Below are 26,488 nucleotides of genomic sequence, written 5' to 3'. Positions count from 1 at the left end.
TGAATAGTGGAGGAATGGGTGGGGGGCCCGCTGCGAGCCTATAGAGGTGGGCTGCAGGGCCTTTGCAGGCAGGTCCTTACACTGTGTCCTTGGGCTTCTTGGTATTTGTGGACTGCATAGGCAAAGAGCCATCAACAATATAATGGCAGCGGCTGAAAAGGCTTCACGCTGGCTCTGGTTGAGGAAGGGGTAGGCGTGGGGTAGTGCGCTCCCTGGACACAAGTTGGGGGATTGATGTTTTTACAGTTTTGTGTGCTTGTTATGTCATTTATTCCTAAACTCACTCTTTGGCAGTAAAATGGAAACTTTGGCAAGTAGGGGCCCTTACTCGCCAATTTGCAGATACCGTACTGTAGTCGGTATGACCAGGGATATGACCAGGGTAGATAGTACTGTAGTTGACAGGCAATGTGGGAAATGTATTTTTGTTGGGGCACTCTTTTGAGTTTTGAATTATTAGACTTCCAGACATTTTAATCTCTCACAAGACACATAAAATGATTTGGCAGGCCCGTTTAAGGCCTCAGGCCACGAGTTTGACACATGTAGAGTAATGGATAATTCAAAGAAAAAGGCAGACAAAGTTTTTGGGAATTTTCAGTCACCAAAGTAATCAAAGCTACATAAATGTAGGCTGCACAAACTATAATTGCGCCAGAGTTTAAAAACTTGCTCAAACTGATCATTGTAAGAATGCAAAGCGTCACAGTATATTCGCACATAGGCTGAGTAAAGATGAGATCACTTAGGTATCCTGGGAACAAGACCATGAATTACTGAATTCAACGTAAGAATGGCATGGTGATGGTAAGCAAGGATGAAAAAAACAATGGGACAAAAAAGCAAAAGCTGTGTGTGCTCTTAAATACTTCCTATAAATTCTTTTGACATACCTCTAATAGAGAACGTGATCATACTAATCGCACATTTCAAGAACTAAGTGATAAGTTTTATGTATCAATCTTTTAATCAATTTAATTAGCTTACTGTATCCATTGCTCTCACGCACCTCGAGGCCAAAGACCCTCATGTCAGAATGCTGTTTATTGACTTCAGCTCAGCATTTAATACTATATTCCCCCAGCAGCTGATTCACAAAATGGATCGGAAAAAACTCAACACCCCTGTGTGTAATCGGCTGCTCATCATGCTTACAGGGGGAGCGCAGGCAATTCCAAGTAGGCAGCAACACTTCCAACACCATTATAATGAACACTGGGGCCCCCCCGGTGTTGTACACTGTCCTCTGCTGACCCACAGCTGGCCCCAAACACCCAGTTCCAAACTATTCGTTAAGTTTGCAGACAACACAACTGTGGTGGGTCTCATAAACACCAGTGACAAGACAACATACAGGAGTGAAGTGAGCAGGCTGGCCCAGTAGTGTTATGGCAAAGATCTGTACCTGAGTGTGAAGAAGACCAATGAGATTGGCATTGTCTTCAAGAGGGAAAACACCGAGCATGCCCAACTCACGGTCAACGGTAGAGAGGTCAAGCAGTTTTAAGCAGGCTTAAATACAGCTTCTTCCATCAGGCTGACCTCTGTCCCTGCCGTATACCCTCCCAACCCTTTGCTCTATTTAGATTCTGGGCATATTTTTTTATTATAAGCCATATACAAGCACTTTTCAATCCTTGAAAACTCTACATTAAAATTTTAGTACTTACAGATTTTAAGAACTCGTACGAACACTGTTTTTTGTGCCAAAGTTGCTCCACCTTTTCACTACCATTTATGTTTAGGTATTACTATAAGTCGTCTATTGCATTTGTTCTTTTTATGGTCCAATTATAATAAGTCAATTCCCTATCGTTCAAAATACAATATCTTGTGGTTTTGTACCAGTGAACACAGTATTTAAATTGTGTTTGTGAAGAATAACATAAGCAGCAAAATCAATTTGTTTTTAAACATGGGTTCAATTAACATTTAAAACGAAATACAAAAACTAGATCAGTCTCATGAGCAGGCAATGCATAAAAAATGGGCAGCACACACTCATTTGTTTAAATTTATTAGATATTCTGTTGTCTAGACCTTCAGTCACAGCTTTCCAACCATGACATATAAATGAAAAAAAAGCCAATATTTGTACATTCACTACAGATACCCCTGAATGTTGCCCTGGCGACCAGTCCTTCCATCAATGAAAAAGTGTGCCCTTTTTTGTGCCATCACCACAGTTGGCACCATTCTTTTATCAAAGGTCAGAATTTCCCTCATCAATTGCGCAGAAGGCAAATCAAAACATTTAAAAAGAGAGGAAATGTATAGAACATCCCAAAATGTCGTCCGTTGTATTGTTGTGGAGGTTTCAACAGGTTGATTTGGGGTCGGGGGGATAGAGTTTTGCACACAAAAAAGAAAATCAATGCTTTGGTAACATAGCCATTACAGAAGATGTTGAAACATAGATTATGTCTCCCTCTAAGGTCCATAAGTTTACATAGGGCTGGGAAATGAATTAATCCGATTGAGAAATAATTTTACATTTTGCTAAATCTTGAATGTAATGGCAAGTTTATTCGTTGAATCTGAATGACCAGAAGCTGATGTTGAATATTAAACATTTGCACTAACTATTAAAGTTATGGTGTTTAGGAAAATAAGGGACAGGCTTTGTGTTGAATTTACATTATAACTGATTTGAAATCAGTGTTTTTTCTTTTATTTTGCAAAGAATGTATTTTTATTGAATAAATCATTTAAAATGTGTGTTGGGTGGAATTTGTTTTGCATCTATTAAAACTCCTGTTCTGGTTAACTGATAGAATTTAGATTTGTGTGGCCATATCAGCCAGCCCCAAGTCTACTGCAGTACTGTTAGCATCCGCATACTAATGGTAAAGCATGTGTGCGGTAACTGGCCAAAATGTAGGCTACAAGTCATGTTGGCATGGCATACTAGCAAAGATTGGCTTCAATAGAAACATTACATTTTCTGTGTAGTAACCCAAAGAAGCTCTCGATAAGTACATATGTTTTTCTCAATTAAACACTTCTTAAAGACAGTCTTTAAATCAGACACGTATTCTGTTAGCATCTAAAGCTGGATTCCAAGGATACCAAAAATAATTTGGTATAATTATATCAAGACCAGAAGTGAGGGAGAGAAATATTAGCAATTCACCGTTTTAATAGTGCATTTAACAATCTTACTAGTCGAAAACAAAGACAAACTGAATGGGATTCCCATACTTTTGCTAGGATGGCTTATGAGAGCAACACAATTACCAAGTGACCATAAACAAACGCATCTTTAGCAACTCGTTCCCCCCACATTATACCTTGTTAACCTATGTTAGCCATACAGTATCAAACCAAATATGGAAATGCTAGCAGCCCCAAAAGTACACTTATGACCAACACCCAAAATTCCAAACTCTTCAGCCAGTTGACCGGCTATGCTAGTCCAAAAACATATACACAAGTGCTCAGGCTTATTCTTTTAAGAGTGTACTCACACGGGGACATTCCAACAGTGTCTGTGTGGCTATTTCTAGACAGCATGTTTTGGTAGCTCGAAAACAGTAGCAGAGAGGATGTAAACAAAATCCGATTGTGAATTTCCATGTTGGAGTCGTAATGCGTAAATGCAAATTCTAAATGCTACCAAACCAATATTGCGTAAGTGCTTTTTTCGAAGAAAATAGCATAACCCAAGCAGCCGATTAAAAGCAGTACTATGGGTAACGCCAGTAAAAGGTCAAAATCATATTGGCCCTATAAACGCCTTTTGCCCCAAAAAAATTTCTATTACTGGTCACCTATGTTTTTCTGATGGCAGATTTAATCAGATTACCAGTCCAAACTGGAAATGGTCATGTATGAAATCAATTTGTGTGAAGTGTTGTGCTATGGGGAATAACACCACAAACACTATGTTCAAAACCATTATGCCCGAGATTTTTTCCTTTCCTCATCATGTCCTGTCTTTCAAGCATATTATGCAGACAACAATAATTTTTTGCAGTGTAAAACCACAATTAGCCCTGTTAATTACACCTTAATCAGAAATTACAAAAGCACTGGATACTCAACTCTTAGTTGCGTTTCTAAAATAGATTTATTCTAAACCATCAAAAGCCCTTTAGTCATGATAGCAAAAACAGTATCACTTTTTTTCCAGGTAAAACATTTCTGTATTGGTGAAATCAGCCAATCCTGCTGATAATTACAATTTTTTTTTTTTTAAATACAAGACTTACACTGTCAAAGACCACGTTCTGTGTGTTTTGGCAGGTCAAACTGCTTTAAAAGGGCTGGAACTGAAGGAGTTTCCAGTGAGCACAAACTACATGCACTAGAGCAGTCCGGTGGACTATTTGGTCTTGGGCGCTATTTAGACTATGGAGCACATTTATGTCTAATAAATGACGTGCTAGTAATGGTGGCATTACAGTAATTACAAGAACTGTGCATAATACTTCCCAGGATTTCAGACCAAGACCTGCACTGAACAATAAACATTGAAGCAGGTGTCATAAGTTTGAACTTGCAGGGTCACTTGAGCTCAATTTTGAATGTGCCTCGTGTGAGTATGACTTTAAAAAGCGTCTAAAACGGCAGCACACCACTTGTGAAGAGGAGCCGAGTTCCAACATCATTCCCGCAAATGGATGTGGATGCCAACAAAAATGAATGTGACATCTTTCACAGAGGCTCTAAAGCCAAGTAAGGAGAGCGCCCACCCTCCTCACTACCAATCGGTTCTGGGCACTCACTAGCTAGTGGTAACCATCTGTGGGAATGGATGCCTTTCGAAAACATGGTCAAATACTGCCTTAAAGTACAAAGAAAACACAAAAAATAACAAGTATATATGGGAGGTCATCATAAAAAGTGTCCAACAGCTGCACAAGTCACTTATTTGCGAAGAGGACCATGACGTCTAAAAAGCACATTCATAACCTAATTGTCAAATTAAGTCTCCATGTAAGAGTAAAAATAAAACCTGTCTGTGCGAAGAGGGTTTTTTTTGTCTCTGTGTATGTATATAGAATATTTATAAAAGCAAAACCAGGTTGTTAGAACAGATCAGAGATTGGGTCTGTGCAACAACGGGGATGAAGGACCACTTCCTTGGTAGCAACAGTAGTTGTGGAGAAGGTGATGATGGTGATGGAGGTGGTGGGCATATCTCCGATGACATCATCAAGACAGGGTCAGGGTGATTTGGCTCATTGCTCATGAGCAGCACTGGTGCCTCGAATCGGACCGGTCTTCCGCAGCTAGATGAGGTAAACAGTAAAAACAAAAAACATGTGACTGATACACACAATATCTAATGGACAAGCACTGCATGCGTAACAATTCATTGTGGAAAAGGAATGTAGAAACAAGCTTGACGAGAAAGCAATGAGAGAAGGAGCAAATAAAAATCGACAACCACTACCAGTAAACAAGTCGATTAAAAAACCACCACAAATAAAGACGAAATCCCAGAGACATTAGTCGCCGTCTTCCACGATGTCTAGTTAACTTCTGCACCCAAACATTCTTAATTGGACTAAAGACTAATAAAAAATTTAAAAAGCACATCTTTATGAGACCAATAAAAACAATATCAATGGAATTCTTTACCAGAAATTTATAAATCTATGATCTAGGGGTGTGCGGTATAGTAAAACAAAAATATATATATAAAAAAAACATAACAAAAAAAACCAAACATCTTGACTTAATCCAAATTCTTTTACGCATGTTTTTGCTCTCTCAAGTTTTAATTGGAATAGTACAAATAATCAAATTGCATCGTACATGGAGTTTAACTATAATTCAAAATGTAATGAAAGCAACACCATTTCTGCTCACTAATTTAGCAAATTTTACCTTTCTTTCAAATATGACATTACAAATGATGGGTGCTTATAAATGCATTCTTTTAAGCATTTCCATGATATTTTCCTAATAGGTTGTCATCAATTGTTAGTTGATTTTAAAAGTCATCTGATTCACCAAGCACAAAAGTTGCAGTTATAAAACTCCCCTGACACTCACTCAAAAAGACATTTAGAAACCTGTAACCATAGAAGGACTTCTGGATCTCATTAGCCGATTTGAGCTTTGCGAGCCATTCAACCAGAAACTTAAAACTGTAACTCTACAATGTCTGATGTCACGGTCCTTAACGATATGTGTACTAAAGAGCCCCAAACCTTAAGAAAGGAAAGCAACAAGTTATCCTAACAGTGCAACAGCTTAATTCAAATCAACTATCTAATAGTGTGCCTGAAAGGCATAGAAGAACTGGTAGTGACATTCAATTTCAGCGTGCGGCAGCAGAATGTGAGTAATGACGAAGAGGATGGCGTAAGGTAAGTTTGAGGGAGTTCTGAGCGTGATGAAGGACAGACAAAAGAGCATACAGCTCCCCATGCAGGCGGCGAGCGACTCGTCTCCATGCATGACTTACTCGGCCTGCGTCTAGTTTGACTACTGTGAAGGAGTCTACTCGTCTGTTGCCGAAGTGCCTCGCACGTCGCCCTTCTGACGCATCTAATGTGACATTACAATGTTAAAATGATCCAACCGAGCCTTCGGAGCAAAGAAAATTTTACCTCCTCCAACTCCCTTTGGGTCTCCGCCTCCATTCGTCTGATGTCCTCCATGGTCAGACCAACCCACTTGTCCAACCAGCAAAAGAGCTGGCGGTGGAAATTGGTAAATATACGCTTTTCTTGCTATGGACACAAGAGAAAAGGGGAAATCAAGGATGTTTTTTAATAAGGACGTTGAATTATTAGACGTACAATGAAAGGACCACCAAAAGATTAAATAAACCAAAAACCCATTATTTTGATTATGAGAGACAAACTTAAAATGTTTTTCCTTCGCCAGAAATGTATTAGTCGTGAAAAGTGTCCACGTTGTTAAGGGGACAGAACCAAGCCAAGGTTTTCCCCAAAATAACCCCCCCTCCTCGTTTTCATTTTAACTTATTCAGTGCCATAACATATGAATAAATTTTCAGAAGCATTGTCCCAGAGTGCCAAAATGTATTAACTTTTTTTTAATATTATAAAACTGTTTGGCACAGCTCATCAGTATGTATGATGCCCCTAGAAATGATTTCAGCATGGGGAAAAAAATTATATATCACACTTAGACAAGGTTCACACGTCAGGGCTTAATGCTCAATTCTGATATTTTTTTTTAGATAGTTCACATTTCAAGCTAAGTGAGACTCATATGCTACTTCATCTCCTGTGTAAGTGCCACAACCGTTCCGCATACCGAAGAGGGCATGTGACATTGCATGCGATGCGCTCATGTTTGCGGAATTATACTCGGAATGTTAACAGCTGAGAATTGTCCCCGCAAATATTAAATCCAAACCTCACTTTCTCCCCATTGATTGCTGTCCGTGTGGTGTGATTTCAATGTAAATATTGTTTACCACTCGAGCAGGGGTCACCAACCTTTTTTCAAGCTGGGAGCTATTTTTTGTTACTAACGCAAAGGGCACCCAGTTTGATATGCATTTCTAAAATAACTTATTACCATGTTTTTAATATGTTAATGTGTTTAATTTTTGGAAGTAGGGTTAAATATACTCAGTCAACCACTTAAAAAATAAATAAATAAAAATAAAAAAACTACAAAATCACAACACAGAACTGGTGAGGTATTTTTTTAAACAGTTCCGTGGGCACCATGTTGGGGAGACCTATGCACGAGAGAGTACTATTGGTTTGTCAATGAGCGTGACTGTTGTCACAGCAGTGATGTCGAGCAACATGTTAGGAATTAAGTGGTATGCGATGGGATGTTGGCTGTTCTGCGAGTTACAATATAAACAAGTGTTCATCTTCCATGAATATGTAAAATAATGACACTCAGGGTTTCTGTGCACTATGGCTGTTGAATACTCCACTTCCTCCTGACTTTTTAAAGGCAGAATAGTGAGGCCTGCCACCTATCAATATCAGGCAGGTCGTATGAATTTACAGATGTCGCATTCCAAAAGATCAGATACGCATCAGATTAAGGACCACATATGAAAGTGGCCAGAGTATGGTGTGGGGAAAAATAAAAGGTTATGTTCCGTCAAAACGGACTTAAACAAATCCAAAATGGATATTTCTGCAGTAGGAACCTAGCCTTAGATGAAAGGAATGACTTTGATCAGATTTTTGCCCACATAATCGAGGGAGCCCCCACTTCCCAATGTTCCTTACTATATCCAGTGATTGAAGTGTGTAAGTGGCCCCATATGGTGAGTAGGTGGTGAAGCAAGTGTGTGAGAGAAGGTAATTTCTGGATAAGTACAGACAGAACTTTTCTTTCTAAAAAATATGACAAAATCGTGTGATCACGTCACCAGGAACATCGGACGCAGAAAAGTTCTTACAAAGTTCATGCATAAGTTCAGTGTTCTTGCAATAAATTATTTTGCAAGCTAAGTGCCCGTGTGTTAATAGAAAGATTTGTGTAGATATCGGGGCATCACAAAAATATAAATAACAGCACCAAAGTGAAAGTTCTGCTTGAAATGCACGCTTTTATAAAAAGCTGTTTTTTTTCTGTTTTCTTTCAAACGAGTATTTAAGAAACCTTGAAATGTTCAACTGTTGTTTACCAAACAATGGTAAAAGCTAGAAACATACACTTTTTTCGAATGAATGGTGGAGGTTTAAGCTTTCTTTAGATGTGTTCCATGCCCATGTAGCCACTGAACTTAATTTTATGTAGCCCTTCAAAAATGAGTCATAAAGGCAAAAATTGGCTGGCACAGGGTCTTCCAATTTGGGAGAAACATCTAGCATTGAATGGGTTAAAATGTTTTTCCATCGCCATACATGTACCAGTCGTGGAAGGTGTACAAGTTGTTAAGGGTACAGAAACAAGGTAAGCGTTGTCTTTGCTCCAAAAGAAATGCCCCCTCCCCCAGTTTTCATTTTATTTATCCAGTGAATTTGTTGTCACAATGGGAATGTTTTTTTTTTTTTTTCTTTTTTTTTTTTCATTTTTGTGTGGAGTCACATGCCGTCGGCTGTGATGAAGGTCTACAAATAATTGCCCAGTTCAATATTAGGCTTTAAGCCTCGCTAGAGAACAAGCAGAGATGTGTCATTTACTCTCTGGATGAAATTTTCCACTCTGGTTTGTAAGCCCCACCACTGGAACTTGACGGAGACCAGCTTGTAAGCGCACATATATGGACAATCCGTCTTCAGCTCTTTCTGGATAAGGCAAAGAGTTGGAATTTTTAAAAACAAGAACAAGATACTGAAATTCTGTGTGTTGTTTACCTTCCAATCTGGACCGAGTGGGCCTCTTCCTGTTTTCGCTGACTGAAAAAGGGAGGGATCTTCTTCTGCTTTATAGTCCTAAAAAAAAAAAAAAAAAAAAAAAAAAAAGAAAAGTAATTTCATGTTTTAAGGACTACCTATACCAATGTTTACAAATGGGGTTAGGTGAAGGCACTCCAGGAGCACGTGAATTTGAAAATACATTTAAAAAAAGCATCCATTTAAAATAATTTCAAAATTATTTATTAAATTATATTATTAGTTCAGAGCAATATAAAGTCATATAATGGGACTTAAATTGTGTTAACTATTAAACTTCAATGTCTTAAACATTTTAATTCTGCCCATACCAGAATGATTCAATCAGAGAAAAATTATTTACTTTGGTGATTTTATTTTTGTAACTGATCCCCAAGCAGGACACACCACTGTCATGATTTCAAGTGTGTGGTATTAACTAATTCTCATCTCAAAAAAATAAAGTTTAAAGACCGAGGGAAAAAAAATCTAAATACATTTCTGACCACATAACCATTGGGGATTCACCAAAATTAAAATTATCACTCAAAACTGAAAATGTAAAACGCTTGGCCGAAAACCGAGTGCGAGAAAAAAATGGCAACAAACAAGTCACACTTACATATTTGCCAAATAAAAATTGTAATAACAATAGTAAAGTAAACACGCTGTACATAGCTTAGTGCCAGCCAATTGACTTTGGGGCCCAACAGACTAAATATGGCACACAATGTACCGTATTTTCCGCACTATAAGGCGCACCTAAAAGTCTTGTTTTTTTTCAAAAGCTGACCATGCGCCTTATAACACAGTGCGCCTTATATATGGCTCAATATTAAATTCGCAAGGTCTCGCAACTACGAGAAACAGCCGCCGACTCCATTTTTCGCGCTGTGCATACTGGGAAATATTAAACGATTGGTAGTTGCCGGGGCTCGTGTTGTATTTGTTTACTAAGTGGCAAAATGGCTACCCCATTAAACTGCTTAATTCATATTCAACAAATACAGTATTTGTCTGAATCCAGGGTTATGACTGGTGAAGATGTAAAGCACAATTTACCTTAAACAAACGCAGAATTATTCAGAATGTCACGTTTGAGAGAGAGAGAGAGCGAGAGAGAGAGAGAGAGAGAGAGCGAGATTCTCTTTCATACGTGCATTTGTATAAGAAAATGGCTCCTGTTAAGAGACACGCGTACAACGCCGAGTTTAAACTCAAAGCGATCAGTCACGCAGCACAACACGGCAATAGAGCGGCAGCGAGAGAGTTAAACTTAAATGAATCGATGGTACGGAAGTGGAGAAAGGATGAAGATAAGCTCCGCCAAGTAAGGAAAACTCAACAAAGTTTCCGTGGCAATAAAGCAAGATGGCCAGAGTTAGAGGAGACACTTGAACAGTGGGTTGTTCAACAAAGAGCGGCAAGCAGAAGTGTCAGTACGATAACTATACGTATGAAGGCAACAGCGCTGGCACAAAAACACCGGACGTGTTGGATGGCCCATTCACTGAGATATGGTCAATTCGAACACAGCAGAAGAAGAATTCGAGGGATTCGTCGATGAGGAGCTTATAGAGTGATCTTTGTTTTTCTTTTGTGTGTTTACAATTTACATTTTACAGTTATTATGTTATTGCTTTGCACTCGTTGTTTTTGCACATTACGAGTGTCACTTTATTGCGATTGCACTAACGTTTCATTTAAAACAACAGTATCAGACGTTTTTTTCTTTGCGTGTTGACTAAATGGACAAAAAATAAAATGATATGTCGATGTTGTTCAAAGATGTGTCACGAAAATGCTTTACCTCAGAGAAAATAATAAAACGGCTGTTTATTTATTTTGGGAGTGAATGGAGTTGTGGAAAGCTTGTTTGTTAATAAAGTTTGACCTTTTTGAATATTTTGTTGACATTCCCTTGAGCGTGGCACCATTTAGAGGTTGCATAAAGTAACTACATTCTCTACTGTAGTCAAGTCGTCACATTTATTTACCGTAAATAGCCCTTAATCCCAAAAATGTCTCGAAGGACTGCACAGGATTACAATTACAAAATTGCACAATTACCTGATCTTAAACCAGCATGCACTTATAGCGCCTTATAATGGGGTGCGTCTTATGTATGGCATAAGTTTTAAAATATATCATTCATTGAAGGTGCGCCTTATAACATGGTGCGCCATATAGTGCGGAAAATACGGTACATGTAAAAATGCCAAACTGTATTAAGTAAGCTCTGTAGTGTTAGCATGTAACTTTAGCCAAAGGGAGGGGTTGGCAAAAGTCACTCTTTCTCCAGAATCCTCACAATAGGGAAATTCGATGGAGCTTTGTTTTTTGAAATACCTCCACCAATTCCCAATTAAGTAAGTAAATAAATAAATAAATAAATAAATAAAAAGGGTCTAGCCCAAAATGAGGAGATTGTAGATGTGGCATTGGATTTTGTCGATGTTCTTGCGAGTTGCCGTTTTAATCCGACAGGTCAGTTAGGGAAAAGCATGAGAAGCGCAGATGGACGTGCCGCTTAATGTCGCACCTTCACCTTGATCCACTTAAGTCATTACTGCGCTCTGGTTCATGTGTTCAAAGGTAGCACAGTTAGAAACACACCTAACAACCCTTTTTTGAACTGAAATCCCATACACATGAGATTTTGACATTACACTGTAAAGAAGTTTAGACAGCCCAACTATTTTGCCTCACTGCCAGAAAGATGTATATTCCTATATTTTAATTAATAAACATTTTTGTATGCCTCTGCTTCAGACACAAAGAATTATTCTTGAAGTGTTACATACAGTTGAGTATTTATTATTATAACCTTAAAATGTGTTGTGGGAAAATCTATAACATATTATCAAATGATACAATTTACTGCTAAACTTCAGTTTAACGTGACTGCACCTGTATTCCCCTCAAAGAAATTCTCACAAAAATCTGACTGCGTTTAGCAAGTCTTAACCCGTTCAAAACAATGCAAGTATTTTAACTTATGAGGATTTAATGGTCTCAGGATTAGATTTAGACATGTGAAAACTCACCCCTGATGCCACTTCCTCTTTGTTTGCAATGTCGATGGGAATAACCTCTACAGTTCTCCACGTCTGCTCGTCAAGGTCGTGAACCTGACATGGGAGGCAGAACAATATACAGGTCAACATCAAGATATCTACAGAGTGTGCAGAATTGAAATGATTAGACAAGCAACATCGTGGTTCTTTTGTGCTGACCTGGCCTTACTCACATTTTCTACTGTCCCCATGTCAGGCTTGTGCCACGTCTCGATCTTGATCTCAAAGTTATCTTCCATGTATTCGTTCTGTGAGGGAGAGGACCGCACAGATGTGATCAGGTTGATATCTGTGCTGATAAATCACAGCTGATCTTGGTCAAGCGAAGCAAAAACCAACAAGACTAATATCAGAAGATAAAGTTGTATATTTATATGAAGTGCAATAACATGCTTTTAGAACTCCAAGAAATGCTACAATTTAATGAGAAAGCAATACCTTTAAGAGATTTTTCTATGAAGGAGTCAAGTTGTAGTGTAATAAGATATGATCTCATAAAGTTGACTTCATGAGGCCATGTGTTGACAGTTGAAGCTGATCTCATTCAAGTGATTTAGCGAGCACGCTCTGAATGGGTGCTGGGACTTATCACTAAAGCCAATAAACAAGTAAGACGTTTAGGTGGCCACTGTGCTGATTCTCACCACTGCAGCGTGATGGAGCGCCATAACACATGGCGGAAGACAGATGGCGCTAGCGCAAACATGTGCTACTAAAAAGCAAGATGACACTCACCGTCACGACTGATGTGGGCCGCAGGAGGAAAGACACACACAAAAGAAACTGTTAGTGCCATTACTTTGAAATGTCTAAACACATTTAAAGAATATTTTCTAATCAACTTTCATTTCAGATTTCTACTCCGAGAACACCAAATCAAGCTCTTATGTTGTTTCAATTGTTTTGGTGCTCTGCATTTCACATTAACTCAACGGTGAGCTCGACTTCTCAGTCTTCAGCCCGTTAGCCCTCGTTCCCTTTTATGGTTATATCTTTGTTGTAACAATGGTGGCAAAAAAAGAAACATTAGGGGCAGGAACTTCTCTTGCTAACTAGCAAGCAAACTGCAGCTCATGGCAGATGTGAAGATATATAGGAACTAGAGGTAAGATTTATGGCCCGAGCCCGAACCCGAACCCGAACCCGAGGCAATTTCGGGCCGGGTCGGGCCCTGAAATGTCAGTCATACGGTCGGGTCGGGTCGGGTTCGGTCCTGCTTTTTTTTTTTTTTTTTTTTTTTTTTTTTTTTTTTTTTTTTTTTTTTTTAAATTAATTAATAATGTGTTAAATGTTCATTAAAAATATATACTTAAACTATGTATGGATACTAGACCAAGGAATACTTGTTATAAAATAAATAATTTGGATAAAACGGAGAAGGAGCTGTAATCGCTATTTTTCCGACTCCTATGGAAATTCCTCCCCCCCTCCGATTTTAAATGAAAAAAACAACAATTTGTTTACACCGCGGGATCCAATGCAACCAGGGTTTCATTCACAATAAAAAAGACATTACGTACGGATATTATAGTAAATCAAATGAATATTATTTGTGTACAATTAGTTGTGGTTGCGGAAATCATAGCGTACAGTGACGTTGGTGACTTTTCCATCCGCGTTAAAAAAATGCATTTTGTAAAATACGATCGCGCTTTATTGTTTAAATAAACGCGATCTCCCAATGATTATAATTAGCTCGCTTTATTTTGTTTTAAAGCGTATTATATAGAATACGATCGCTTTTGTCGGAAGCGTACATTGACGTTGGTGAGATTTTCATCCGCGTTAAAAAACGCAATCTGTAGAATACGATCGCGCTTTATTGTTTAAATAAACGCGTTATATAGACTAGGATCTCCCAATGATTATAATTAGCTCGCTTTATTGTTTTAATAAGCGTTTTATATAGAATACGATCAGGGGGGGGGGGATTTGCATAGGAGTCGGCACAACACGTCAACATCCCCTCTCAATGAAAGTGCTGCGCTAAAATCTTAAAGGCGTACGACTACTGCTGCTGTGGATTATGGCCCAATGATCAAGTCGTCAAAATGACGGACGCCTTTAAATGTTTTCGCTACCTCAAAAAAAAAACCGTCAATGACAGATTGCAGTGCAGACACATAAATATAAAAGATGTAAATGTTTATACAGTTTTATTTAACTTAGGCCTAGATGTTGTAACAAAAGGCAGAGTTTAATTTGTTATCATAAATCACCCCTCCTTATAAATAAAATATGTAATTTCGGGCCCCCTCGGGCCGGGCCAGCAAATCCAGTTAATTAGTCGGGCCGGGTCCGGGTCGGGTTTAATACCCCCCGGGCCTGCGTCGGGTTCGGGTGCTTTTTTTGGGCCCGATCTTACCTCTAATAGGAACCTAGCATGCTCACATCTGCAGCTGATCAGCCAGTGAGACAGACAGACGTCTGGCAACTTCTTCAGCTATAAAGGTTATAAAGAGTGGCTTAACAATAATAATATAGTTTCTTAAAAAATGCTCAATGCAATCTCTTGAGTTGCCCCCGGGCCATTGCTCAGGCATAAAAGGGCCCAAGGTGTAAAAATTACATAAAATGTTCTTAATTTCCAATTTTAAAAAAAGGTATTCAAATGTATAAGGTGGATGATAAATACATTAAACTATATTAAAGAATAATAGTAATTTGCATGTTGTCATTTTTGAATCAGCTATATATATTACCTTTGAAAAACTGATGTCAAAATGGGCACATATCTTTGAGAGTGATTTTACTTTAGATTGGCCACCGTATTTATTATACATAATGCATAACGTCGAACAATAAAGACATATTGAAGTATTCTCTACCTGTGCGACAATATGGGTAAGCATTCCAGGCCTTTTCGTGAAAGACAAACGCTGACTCTGGTGCAAGAATCCTCACGTATCTTGGGACTTTACTGCAGGAATTAAATAAAGCGCCAAGTAAGAATGTGTTGGTGGATGAGCCAGTAAGTCCAAAAGTGAAGGTGGCAGACTTGCCTTTTTAGGTGGTATATTTTGTGTGTAAACTGTCCTTTCTCGCCATCCTCCTCGTATGGTTCATTCCGGAGCACCTCGATACCTTCGCCGCCGCCGGTCTCATTCTTGCTGGCCTCAGCGACAGAGTATAGCTGGCCCACTTGGTACTGGTGGTAGAAAGTGCAGCCTTAGATGGAAGAACTCATTTTTCCAGTTTCCTAATATAATGTAATGGTCAAATAAATTCATATTGAAAACTGCTAATTTTTTTTTGTTTCGATCAAACATGCAGCGGCTCACGTTTCCCCAGGTATAATTACCAATATTAAACGGGGTACCATGGAAAGCTACAAACACTCCCTTGAAGAACTTTGAGCTGGACATCTAGCTATTTAAAGTGTGGCTCAAAATGAATCAAGCAATACAATTACTTTTTTTGCTGTTATATATTAATAGTAAGGTACAGCACTCTTTACTCATTAAAAGTGTGGAATACCTGTTTTACCTTGAACCATGTTTTAGTGCTGTAAAAATCAGTCTTCTATGAGCGGTAATTCTAGCTTGATAGGCAACACTACTGCACTTGATGTCTTAAGGGCATTGCTGACTATGTGCTCAGAGAAAATACTAAGATAGAAACAGGACAGAAGAAAAAAACCTACACAAGATGTCAAGGTGATGTTGAATTGAGGTGCTTAGAAGCCTACAGGAAATATTAACCTTGAACAATGAAACATTTCAATCTTTCTTAAATGCTACATAATCTAGTTTATAGTATCCATTAAATGACACTCACCTCTTCAACAGATATGGGCAACACCACACGACTGTGGGCACACAAAAAAATATGATTGCAACAAATTCAAATGATAGCTTCTCTTTGAGTAAGAAACTTAAATCGGGGGTGGCTTAGTAAGGTGACCCAGGCATGTTTTGGACGTTTACCCCCCTCTACACAGTTGATTCATATTGTCAGTTCATCAGCAAGCTCTGACCTGATAACAATCCTGAACAAATAACATGCATCGCACACTTGAGATAAATATTCGAAGCAAAAGACCACCAAGTAAAAGCTCGACACTCCCTTTACCCATGCACACATACACAACACGTAATGTGACTTTATCGGAATACTTGACGTTTATTACGCAATTGCTAACAATAAAAACAACAAACCATATACTTTCCAAATATATTTAGTCATTAACTAGCTCAGTTATTCTCAAAAGGTAGATTAGTGGCAGGGGTTCATCCAAACTGTACTGTGAGACGAATAACCAAATATTAATGGTAATTTACTTTTTGACAAATGCTTGATATAATGGAGAAGTTGTCAAGTACAATACACGAAAAATCTGGCTCTAGTCAGTATAATGAACATTAGAGAAGTACAGGACAAACACATTCTAAGCAATTGACGTTATAGATGTAAAACTTCAATTTTCGATTGAAGTAGGCTTAAATAAAAGATATAAAAAAAAAATCAAGCCTCCCATAAAATTATTAAATTAGAGAAGTAGTTGCTGCACTCAAGTATTCGGTTTTGATTTGGTTATAATTTCAAATATGATATATTTCTTTTTAGCAAGAAGTCGGAAATGTGTGTGATGAAAACTATTTTATTGTACACATGCATGAGATAAATTCCCCTGCTAAACAACTCAAATTGCTTGTTATGGAAACAAATTATTGAGTGATCAATTAGCCAGTTTATTACAAATGTAATATGATTCACCCTATTGCATGACATATCTTACAGCTAGCCAATCTCGCCGAATCAGAAACTGGGCACAGTGCAAGTGAAAAAAAATGGTGTTGACAAAAGGCATAATACTTTGTGAATTGTTTAGATCAGAGTTTCCAAACAGATTGGTCGAGACCCAAAAGTGGGTTGCATTACTGTTTTTAGTGGGCCGGGGGCCTTTGTCTTGGCAAAAAATTGCCAACAAAACAAAAATAACTGAGGGTCAGATACACTCGAGAAACCCACCATTTCACACGACAGAAAAAGACTAGTAGCGTTTCTCTACTCGGAACTGTAATCTGTTTATCACAGTAAATGGGTACCAGAACCAGAGATTTGCGAAAATCTACCAAGTTGCCGCGCCACACACATTCTGAACATGCCCTCTGCTAGACCCCACTCACAGCAAAATTCAACTGGAGCTAATAGATAACAGAGGATATGCTCATTTTAGGCAGCAAGAAAAAAAAACTGCCACAGATGACCCAAATTAGCTTTCTCTGTCCCCGCTCTCAGCAATAGTCGATTGGGAGTAATGGATCGCGGCCAAAACTGAGCATTTAATTTGTGGGCTTGCGAGAATGGTACGGCTCTCTACATAAGTGCCTGGTGCCAGTCCCCGCACGCAGCAATATGGGATTCGGGATAATAGATTGTGGCTGAACGATAACAGTTCATTTCATGCAGGAATAATGTAATGGCAGAATAAGAGCCACCAGGCCTGGCATAAGTGTGCTTTGTCGGTGCTGCTTGCAATACGCGATCAGGAATAATGTATCGCAGTTGCACGAGTGCAGTTCACTGATAAGTGGTAAGAACGGTAAAAATGAAAGCTAAAACCGGCAAAAATGTTGCTTTTTTCATTTCAATGAGTTTGTTGAAAAAGACTGAAGGTACTCAAGTGAAGCAATTTGGATACCATTAATTAAGCAGCTAATCGAGAATTGAAGATAATATTAGTTGAAGTCGTTTAGGGTTTACTCGTCTTTTTTTAACGTAAAGATAATCTATCTTTGGTTTAAACTGCCTTTCATTCAGTAAATTTAAGAAGTTGATTTTTTTATCCCTTGATTCGGGTCGTGTCTTGTATAAATGGTGGGTCCTCAAGTCAGACCGGTTAAAAACAAAAAGTTAAGATTGTTAGAAAGGCTGCCAGCTACTGTGAAGTGAATACATTGAAGGGGGGGCTGCCTGGCTAAATCTTTTGCTGCTAGCTGGTTGGCTGGCTGCTATTGCAACTCCTAGCCTAGCCCGTTAGCATTTACGGCTAAATCCGACGGAGTCCTAATCTGTTCCTCAAAAGCTTAACATTACGGCACTTTGAGGTTAGAACGAGATGCTAAGCAGTTGGCCAAAGGTAGTGGGGTTAACACGCATTAACATCTGTGTAAAAAGCGCTAAACACGACGCGTGCTTTATTTTTGACATGACACAAATTTGATATGGGGCTAATTGTCTACACTGGCAGCTAGCAATAGCTTTTCACTAGCAACGCCTTAAAAGACCGGTGTCCCGCTAACCAGGTCCGTTATCACGCTCGCTTTTTAGATGCCTTTTAAAGGGTTACAAGCGGCGGAGCTGATAAAACAACAGCAATAACAAAACACACCCCGTCCATTACTCATTATTAACCCCTCAAATTGATGAAAATGCGCCCAAAGGACGATTACAGGGGGAAAAAAATCTCAACACGTCAGACTCACTACTCCTTGATGAGCACCATCTTCGTCCGCCGGTGTGCGCCTGCGCAGTGCGCAACTACTGTCGAATCGAGAAAGCGCAGTCCACACGTTGACCCCGCCCTCTGAGAGACACCCTATTGGCTGAGCGATTTGATTAATCATTCATTTTAAACAGACTGATCAATCATTAATACTGTACGTGAATGCAGAGTTGCGTATATGCAGGTTTCCTCTTTGTTGTAGAAGTCAAAAGTGGAGGATAAAAATAGTTACATGATATTATTCAAACATGTCATTCGTTAACTCAATGGTTTTCAACCACTGTGCCGCGACACACTTGTGAAAAATAGTCAGGTGTGCCGTGAGAAATTATCCAATGTCACTTTTTAAAATTTAAAATTTTACAAAACACTTATGAATCATTTTCTGCATGTCATTGTCAAGTGTCTGTCCTGTAAAAACGGTGTTATAAATTATATTGTAATCAAACATACTATTCAGTATCATTTTATAACATTTTTGTTTGGTGGTGTGCCGCAAAAAAATTCCGAAGTAAAAAACGTGCCCTGGCTCAAAAAAGGTTGTAAAACACTGCGTTAACTCATTCAAAGCCAGACGTTTGATTTTTTGCCATTTTGACACATTTTTGAAGGCCTACAGAAAATTCGGCTCTGAACTTTCGTTGTTCTTTAACAATGACAATAAATATTCTGAATCTGAAGCTACAGTCGCATGGGACGCACTAAAAGAAAGCTTAAACTCTCATTTTTCATTCGAAAAAAATGTATGTTTTCGGTTTTACCATTGTCAGTGTTGGGCTCCTTACTTTAGCATAGAAATTAGTTATAGTTACTCACTACTTTTTTCAAAAAGTCACTGCGTTAGTAACTGAATTCTAACTAGCTATCAAGTGAAAAGAACTATTTCCATCAGTTTAAAAAAATTACATGTCAAAAATGTGAATTTTTCTAAGCAAATAAGAAACACAGCGGTGACGTTTTTGACTCAAATGTATTTGTAAAGATTGGAATTCCGATTTTTAGAGAACCTTTTTTTGTGGGAGGGCTCAGCTCACTCTATCGGGTCCTAAACGGCTCTATAGGTTGTTTTTGTTACTTTAATCCTTACATTGCCAATTATTATGTAACATGAGCATCCCCGCGACCCTACTGAGGGTAAGCGGCGCAGCTGATGAGATGAGATGAGATGATGCATGTAAGGACTTAAAAAGGGAGAAAAATAAAATTAAAAAACCCCAAAATGTTAAAAAGGGGTAAAAATGCAATAATATAAAAAGAGAAAAACTTAACATTTTTATATCAACACATTAACACTGAAAAGGCACATGGAATATAATCAAAATTTTTATATATAAAGAAAAAGGAACAAAAAAGAAAAACACGAGTTGGATAACCATGTTACTGAGATAATAACGTTATGGCACGGAGTTATTTATAACGGCGTTATTCCCAACACATTGAATAGTAAACAACAGTTGAACATTCCTAAGTTTCTCATAAGGTCTAAATCAGTCAGGCATAACTGTTAACCCTTATTAACTATATTGTGTACAAGTCAACCTAAAAAAATATTGTTTTCCCTGAAACTGATGATTTTTTTATCTGATGATTTTATTGATTAGGTGAAAAACATACTTACTTGAAAACTCCTTTACTTATCCCACTGCAAATGGCATATCTATGATCTATTCAGTTCCTTTATTTATGTCAAATACCTGTATTCTTACCGGGATTTTTATTGCCTGGATCCACTTTTTTACTAATTGCTCCAATGACGTTTGATAAAATAAAATAATTTTCAATTAAAGTAGGCAAAACATTTTAGGTTTAATAAAAGTCTAATTTAAAAAAAAAAAAAAAGATCAAATAGAAGTAATTTAGCAAAATTGCTTGTAAAATATGATAAAATAATTTAGATTAACAAGTGTGTTTATTGTTTAAACAATCAAACAAAACAAAAAAAACTTTAATAGTGTCAATTCAAAGTACAGTGTGTTTAAAAAATGTTAATATTCAAGATATGCTTCAGCGTGTTTGGAAGGATCTAGATTACAGACTTGATTTATGCCATGTCTCTGGCGTTGTGCATATTGAACATTTGTGAAATCATTCACATAATCCACATGCTTTTGAATTCTTCATTCAAATTATGGAAGAATGGACCTTGTCATATTCAACATTAATACTTTTTAATTTAATTTGCCATAATCGTGTACTTTCTGTGATATTTTCATGTCAACGGGTATTACTTTTTTTGAAACACCCTGTATGTACAGTGAAGCTACAAAATGTAAGCAAACAGCTATAATACTTTAGTCACTGCTGGCAGAAGTAAATGGAAGGAGACCAAGAGGAAGACACCGATTGACGTGGATGGATAGTGTCATGAGTGCATTGCAGGAAAGAGGTCCAAATATAATGGAAGCTAGAGCTCTTGTTGGTGATAGGAATGAGTGGAGAGGTGTTGTGAAAGGATAGTGGGATGTTTGGACAAGTTTTATGGGATAGGCAGGGCACCTGTATGATGCGGCAGGGGTAAACCAGTGAAAGCTGTCGGGCCCTGCTGTTGAACAGAAGAGTGCGTTGTGTCACCCTGACCCGAGTGACATGGCCCCTTTCTTGTGTCCCGTTTTATCTGGAGGGACGAAAGCATGACCAACTTAGGTGCCAAGGTGCTTAACTTGTTTGGGTGTTTGGGCATCTGGGTTGGCCATGGTCCCCAAAAAAAATGTGTGTGTTTTTTGCTACTTTTTCCCTTTTTTTATTTTCTTCTATTTTTGTATGTGTTTGTCTTCCGGTCACCCCTCTCGAGGGAAATGACCAGGGTAGATAGAATACTGCTTAGGTTATACGGACCAACAAATGTAAACGTGAGTGTGTTTAGGTGTGCTTCCAAGAGTAAGCAGTATAACGGCAATCATCATAACCGCATCCGATTGTCACATTCTTTTTCTTTAAGTCAACGTCACTCAGACCAACATTTGTTGCATAGCAAAAATCACTTTCTTGTCACATCTCATTGACCATTACAGTGACCTGACCACAACATTAAATTCTCTCCATGACCATGAGAGCCAGGTAGATGTCAACACTTAGAAGAAGGAAAAAAATGCCCAGCAAAGAATTTGTAGCCAGCAGGAAATTTGGTGCGTTTGGAGTGTTTAGTGACGGGTGGCGCTTTAGTGGCCTCACCAGTCCCGTTTCGAGGCGAGAGGTCCAGCAAACCCAGAAGGTCTTTCTTTACTGTACTCATTTTATTTCCCGAAAGAAGACTGGAAGGGGCTGCTCCTTCCTGTTGACGAGCTGCCTCAAAGCTTTTGCGGGGGGATACAGTAATAGGGGAGAGAGATGGTGGGACTGACCGTTTGAGGTGGGACTCATAGCTTGGAGGTGTTTGATGGGACTTGCTTTCAGGTGACGATTTGAGGTTAAAATTACAGTGAGGGACTACATTGAGATGGGAAGCACAGCCAGCTGGTTTGGAGTGGGACATTTTTCCAGAAACTTCTTTACCAGGTAAGGTGGGATGCGTTGGAGATGACGGAGTAAGCTTCTGCAAAGAAGAAGAGCGGCTTGGCGGTCTGGGCGAGAGAGGACTGAGGGGCAGAGAGCTGAGACTTGTCCTTCTTGGGGGTTTGCTGAAGGCACTGGTCTCAGAAGGGTGAAAGGCACGTGCCCCCCTGCTGAGAATCGGGGTGGTGGGAGTTGAAAGACAGCGGCGCCCCGTAGTCATCTGAAGGCCTTCTACCATTCGCATGTGGCCTTCGGTCTCCTCAAGGATTAGGCGAGCCAGTTCCTGAGGGTCCAGTTGTCCCATTGGTGCGGCGCGCTTTTCCTGGGACTTGATGGCGCGGTTGGTTGCCGTCATCCCCGACTCAGAGCTGCCAGTCTTCCCTTTGCTCAACGTCATGCTCCTTTGAGGAGATGAACTGTCATAAAAAATGTTTTGGATCAGAAGCAGTGACACAGGCAGTGTTGGGAGTAACTCGCTACAAAAAAGGCCTTCCCGGAACGCAATTACTTTTCATGCTAACGAGATTTCGGGGACACGATGAAAGCGCTGTATCCTAAAACAAATGAAACTATGTGGATATCTTTCTCTCATTGCTGCGAGAAACATAGATTTAAATTGCCACCCGTTCACTAATAAGTGAAGAAAGGAGCATAGATTTTGTGCCCATATAAAAATGATATTTGGCGAATAAAATAAGACTATTCTCGAACAATACTTCAATTTCATGAGGTTAATATTCATGCTTTTTAAGATGTGTTGCAGCTGCAGCTGTAGTAAAGGTTTTAAAGCCATAAATCTATAATTGAGGGTCAGATTGATTCGTACTACAAGTAAGATCGGTCCAAATAAATCTGACCCGACTCGGCCCGCGGGTATAAGAGCCCGGACAAGCCCGGGCCGGACCAAATAACTTGATATGAGGCACTGAGTCTGAAGCAAACACGAATTTTTATATCTTATTTGTGAGGACTCGTAAGAAGAAAGGACCGGGATTTTGTCCGACTCCGCACTTCGATGTGCCCTTTGTGTCCATAAGTGACGCCAAGCGCATGCGCTGATGAGCGTGCATGGTGCACTGCGTGGATCCTCCAAAAAGTAAAAGAAACATAGAAAAAATGACGGGAGGATAATTTAGAGAAAAAAAGACAGCGAGAGAGAAGCCCAGCCATGTTCGGGCCTAAGGTTGTACCTCTAATTCAGATGTTGCGCTACTGAAGGCCTAGGTGTGAAATGCACGGAACGCCATTCAACAAAATGTGTTGTGGTCAAAAACTCACCTTTCTTTTTTGTGTTGCAGCTTCCCATTAGGTTTCTGTGGTGTCTTTGGAGATGCAGCCATGAATTTGGTGGCAGAGCTCAGCCAATTCCCTTTCCTGTTTAATTGCTTTCCTGCCGGCAGCATACCATGCCCTTCTGGCATCAAAGGCTGGCTGCTAACAATGGCATAGCCTTGGTAGTCTTCATCGCCTGGCTCCCCTTTATTCTGATAGTTTATTTGTCTGGAGCGGCAAAGCGTTTCTGTCACCTCTTGTGGTCCCAAGAGCTGGCTAACAACATCACTGCCGGCCGGTTCGGGTCGTGATAAGAAGCTAAAGGAGGAGGTGAGCGAGCTCAGACTATAGACGGAGATAGCATCACTGGAGAGCCCGTCTTGGAAGGTGGCAGGCGGTGCAGAAGGACGAGGAGGCGAAGAGAGACAGGATGGGGGTCGATGGGGAGGCGGGGAGGATGAAAGGGACTCGAGGGACGAAGAGGTGTACATGCTTACATGCTGGGCAACATCCGATGAGTCTGAAACTGAAGACAGCATAAGAAAGTCACATTTTACTACTGATTTGGACACTGGAAAATCTACTTGGCCTCAGACAACTTGGAGGGGAATATTGATTCATCTCCCCTCAAGACAATCAGTTCAATCGGATCAGGGATGGGTCGTGTAATCAGTTCAATTGGATCAGGGATGGGTCGGATCCACAATTTATGTTCTTCAGCGGGCCAGATCGGTAAAAATTGTCAACTCCAAATATTAGCTTTGTTTTTCAGTATTATGCTTTATCATTCTTTTGAAATAAGTAACCTACCCTTCATATTATAATCACAGATGACAAGGGATTTTTTTTTTCAAACACAACACATTTACATACCTGTTCACACTACCACTTTTCGCTTCTTAAAAACGTCTACCCCTTTTTCAAATTTAAACAACATTGACAAAAATCTTTACTTGGGACTAATATTTGTCTGTGAGTACTTTATTTTGAAGCAAGACAAAGTCTTTCTGTACCACTTTTTAAATGTGTGGTGCGTCGTTTGATGTGTCTTTGAAAAGTTGAAAGTAAAATGTTTTTTCTTTTAAGTATGAGTTAACAATGCGTAACAGAGTTCAAAGAGCTTTTATAATATATTTTCCTTACTTTAAGCACCGCTGTTCCGGGACTCACAACACATTAGGAAGGAGGAAAGGGGATGGGGGAGGAGGGGTAAATGGTAAAGATTGTGCATTTATATAGCGCTTTTCAAGTCACTGAAGACCTCCCAAAGCACTTTACAATGTGCTTCACACTTACAACAGTCTATCACAGTCATGCACACATTCACGACCACCGGTATTTTAGTTGTCATGTTGACTTTCTTACAATTCAAGGTGCAATATCCCAGTTGTGTATAGTTTTTTTTTATATGAGATGAGAATACTGTACTTTATATTAGTGGTGGTGAAAATTTTATGTTTTAATTGTTTAAAATGCTCTAGTCTAAATTGCTGTTCTTTAGAAGGGGCCTCACCACCGCCGTTAGGGATATATATGTATACATATATACATATATATATATATATGTCAGGGAAGACCAGAACAGAGCAGGAGACCCCAGAGCGTTCGTACAATTCTTTATTTGGGGAAGCGTAAGGGTTAGCGGGAGACGTGATCAATCGTAGCGTGGGACGAAGGCAGGTCGAGTTTACCAGGACTGAAGAGAAGATCGTAGCGTGGGACGAAAGCAGGTCGAATCGGAGGCAGGCAGAATCAGGTAAACAAGTCAAAAATACACAGGAAAATCAGGCGAGTCAAACGGTGTAAAAAGTAATCCTCCGACAAAGAGTTCTCCGCGTAACGCGTTTAAAAAGGGAGCATTAACCAATCAGGAAGCACATTCCAGTGCGCCACATGATTACCCCAGGTGGCTCCACTTGGGTAATCATGACAGAACCCCCCCCTCAAGGAACGGCTCCAGAAGTTCCCCAGGAAAAAAAAAAAAAAGAAACCCACGGCACGTCACAGGGTAACACAGGAAAATCAGGAGAGTCAACTCAGAAGAGTCGGACTCAGGGGGGTCGGATTCAGAAGAGTCGGACTCAGGGGGGTCGGATTCAGAAGAGTCGGACTGAGGGCGGGCAGGTTCAGAAGAGTCGGACTCAGGGCGGGCAGGTTCAGAAGAGTCGGACTCAGGGCGGGCAGGTTCAGAAGAGTCGGACTCAGGGCGGGCAGGTTCAGAAGAGTCGGACTCAGGGCGGGCAGGTTCAGAAGAGTCGGAGTCGAACAGGCAGGCATGGGAGTCGAACAGGCAGGCATGGGAGTCATTGCGCAGTCATACGGCCGGAGGTGCCTTAGCCAATTTTGCCACGTCGGAAAGGACTTGCCGAACTGCACATTCTGAAGGGGAATTGCGCTGCCGATTCAGGCTTTCATAGTGGTCAGGGGGCAAATGTACGAACGCGGGTTCCATTCTGGTCGGAGGATTCTGTCAGGGAAGACCAGAACAGAGCAGGAGACCCCAGAGCGTTCGTACAATTCTTTATTTGGGGAAGCGTAAGGGTTAGCGGGAGACGTGATCAATCGTAGCGTGGGACGAAGGCAGGTCGAGTTTACCAGGACTGAAGAGAAGATCGTAGCGTGGGACGAAAGCAGGTCGAATCGGAGGCAGGCAGAATCAGGTAAACAAGTCAAAAATACACAGGAAAATCAGGCGAGTCAAACGGGGTAAAAAGTAATCCTCCGACAAAGAGTTCTCCGCGTAACGCGTTTAAAAAGGGAGCATTAACCAATCAGGAAGCACATTCCAGTGCGCCACATGATTACCCCAGGTGGCTCCACTTGGGTAATCATGTCAATATATACATATATACATATATATATATATATATATATATATATATATATATATATGTATATATATATATATATATATATATATATAT

At 39.6% G+C, this 26,488-nt stretch overlaps 2 protein-coding genes across 3 annotated transcripts in view; both read right to left on the bottom strand.

The window, feature by feature from the left end:
- Positions 1 to 2,000: 2,000 nt before the first annotated feature.
- pitpnb (phosphatidylinositol transfer protein, beta) lies at positions 2,001 to 18,880 on the bottom strand. Of its 2 annotated transcripts, XM_088355644.1 has the most exons (12): positions 18,781 to 18,880; positions 16,130 to 16,160; positions 15,355 to 15,500; positions 15,181 to 15,272; positions 13,088 to 13,095; positions 12,526 to 12,600; positions 12,323 to 12,406; positions 9,258 to 9,335; positions 9,084 to 9,188; positions 6,564 to 6,686; positions 6,419 to 6,501; positions 2,001 to 5,234 (listed from the first exon to the last, which is right to left on the bottom strand). In XM_088355644.1, exons 1-11 carry the CDS (start codon positions 18,798 to 18,800, stop codon positions 6,454 to 6,456), a joined length of 810 nt encoding a protein of 269 aa, XP_088211770.1. In that variant the 5' UTR covers positions 18,801 to 18,880; the 3' UTR covers positions 2,001 to 5,234; positions 6,419 to 6,453. The 2 variants fall into 2 exon arrangements, with proteins under 2 accessions (XP_088211770.1, XP_088211769.1); XM_088355643.1 differs by lacking the exon at positions 6,419 to 6,501.
- A 2,071-nt stretch (positions 18,881 to 20,951) lies between these two features.
- Positions 20,952 to 26,488, bottom strand: part of ttc28 (tetratricopeptide repeat domain 28) — a 58,296-nt gene continuing 52,759 nt past the window's right edge. The window contains exons 30-31 of the mRNA XM_088319787.1: positions 23,571 to 24,090; positions 20,952 to 22,708 (exon numbers count right to left, since the gene is read on the bottom strand). Coding sequence (XP_088175913.1) covers positions 21,865 to 22,708; positions 23,571 to 24,090 — 1,364 coding nt within the window. The 3' untranslated portion in view covers positions 20,952 to 21,864. The remainder of the gene's footprint in view (positions 22,709 to 23,570; positions 24,091 to 26,488) is intronic.

The sequence above is a fragment of the Urocampus carinirostris genome, chromosome 16, assembly GCF_059441175.1.
Source record: "Urocampus carinirostris isolate Australia breed hairy pipefish chromosome 16, RoL_Ucar_1.0, whole genome shotgun sequence".
Classification (NCBI taxonomy): domain Eukaryota; kingdom Metazoa; phylum Chordata; class Actinopteri; order Syngnathiformes; family Syngnathidae; genus Urocampus; species Urocampus carinirostris.
The sequence above is the reverse complement of the archived record's forward strand: the minus strand, read 5'-3'. Positions and strand labels throughout refer to the sequence as shown.

What these genes read in the sequence shown, in the direction of transcription:
- pitpnb (XM_088355643.1), bottom strand. Translation starts at nt 18,800, where the DNA reads ATGGTGCTCATCAAGGAGTA. An exon ending in TGCCCATATCTGTTGAAGAG is followed by an intron (nt 15,501 to 16,129) that starts GTGAGTGTCATT and finishes TTCTACCACCAG; the next exon opens with TACCAAGTGGGCCAGCTATA. An exon ending in ACATGGGGACAGTAGAAAAT is followed by an intron (nt 12,407 to 12,525) that starts GTGAGTAAGGCC and finishes CTCCCATGTCAG; the next exon opens with GTTCACGACCTTGACGAGCA.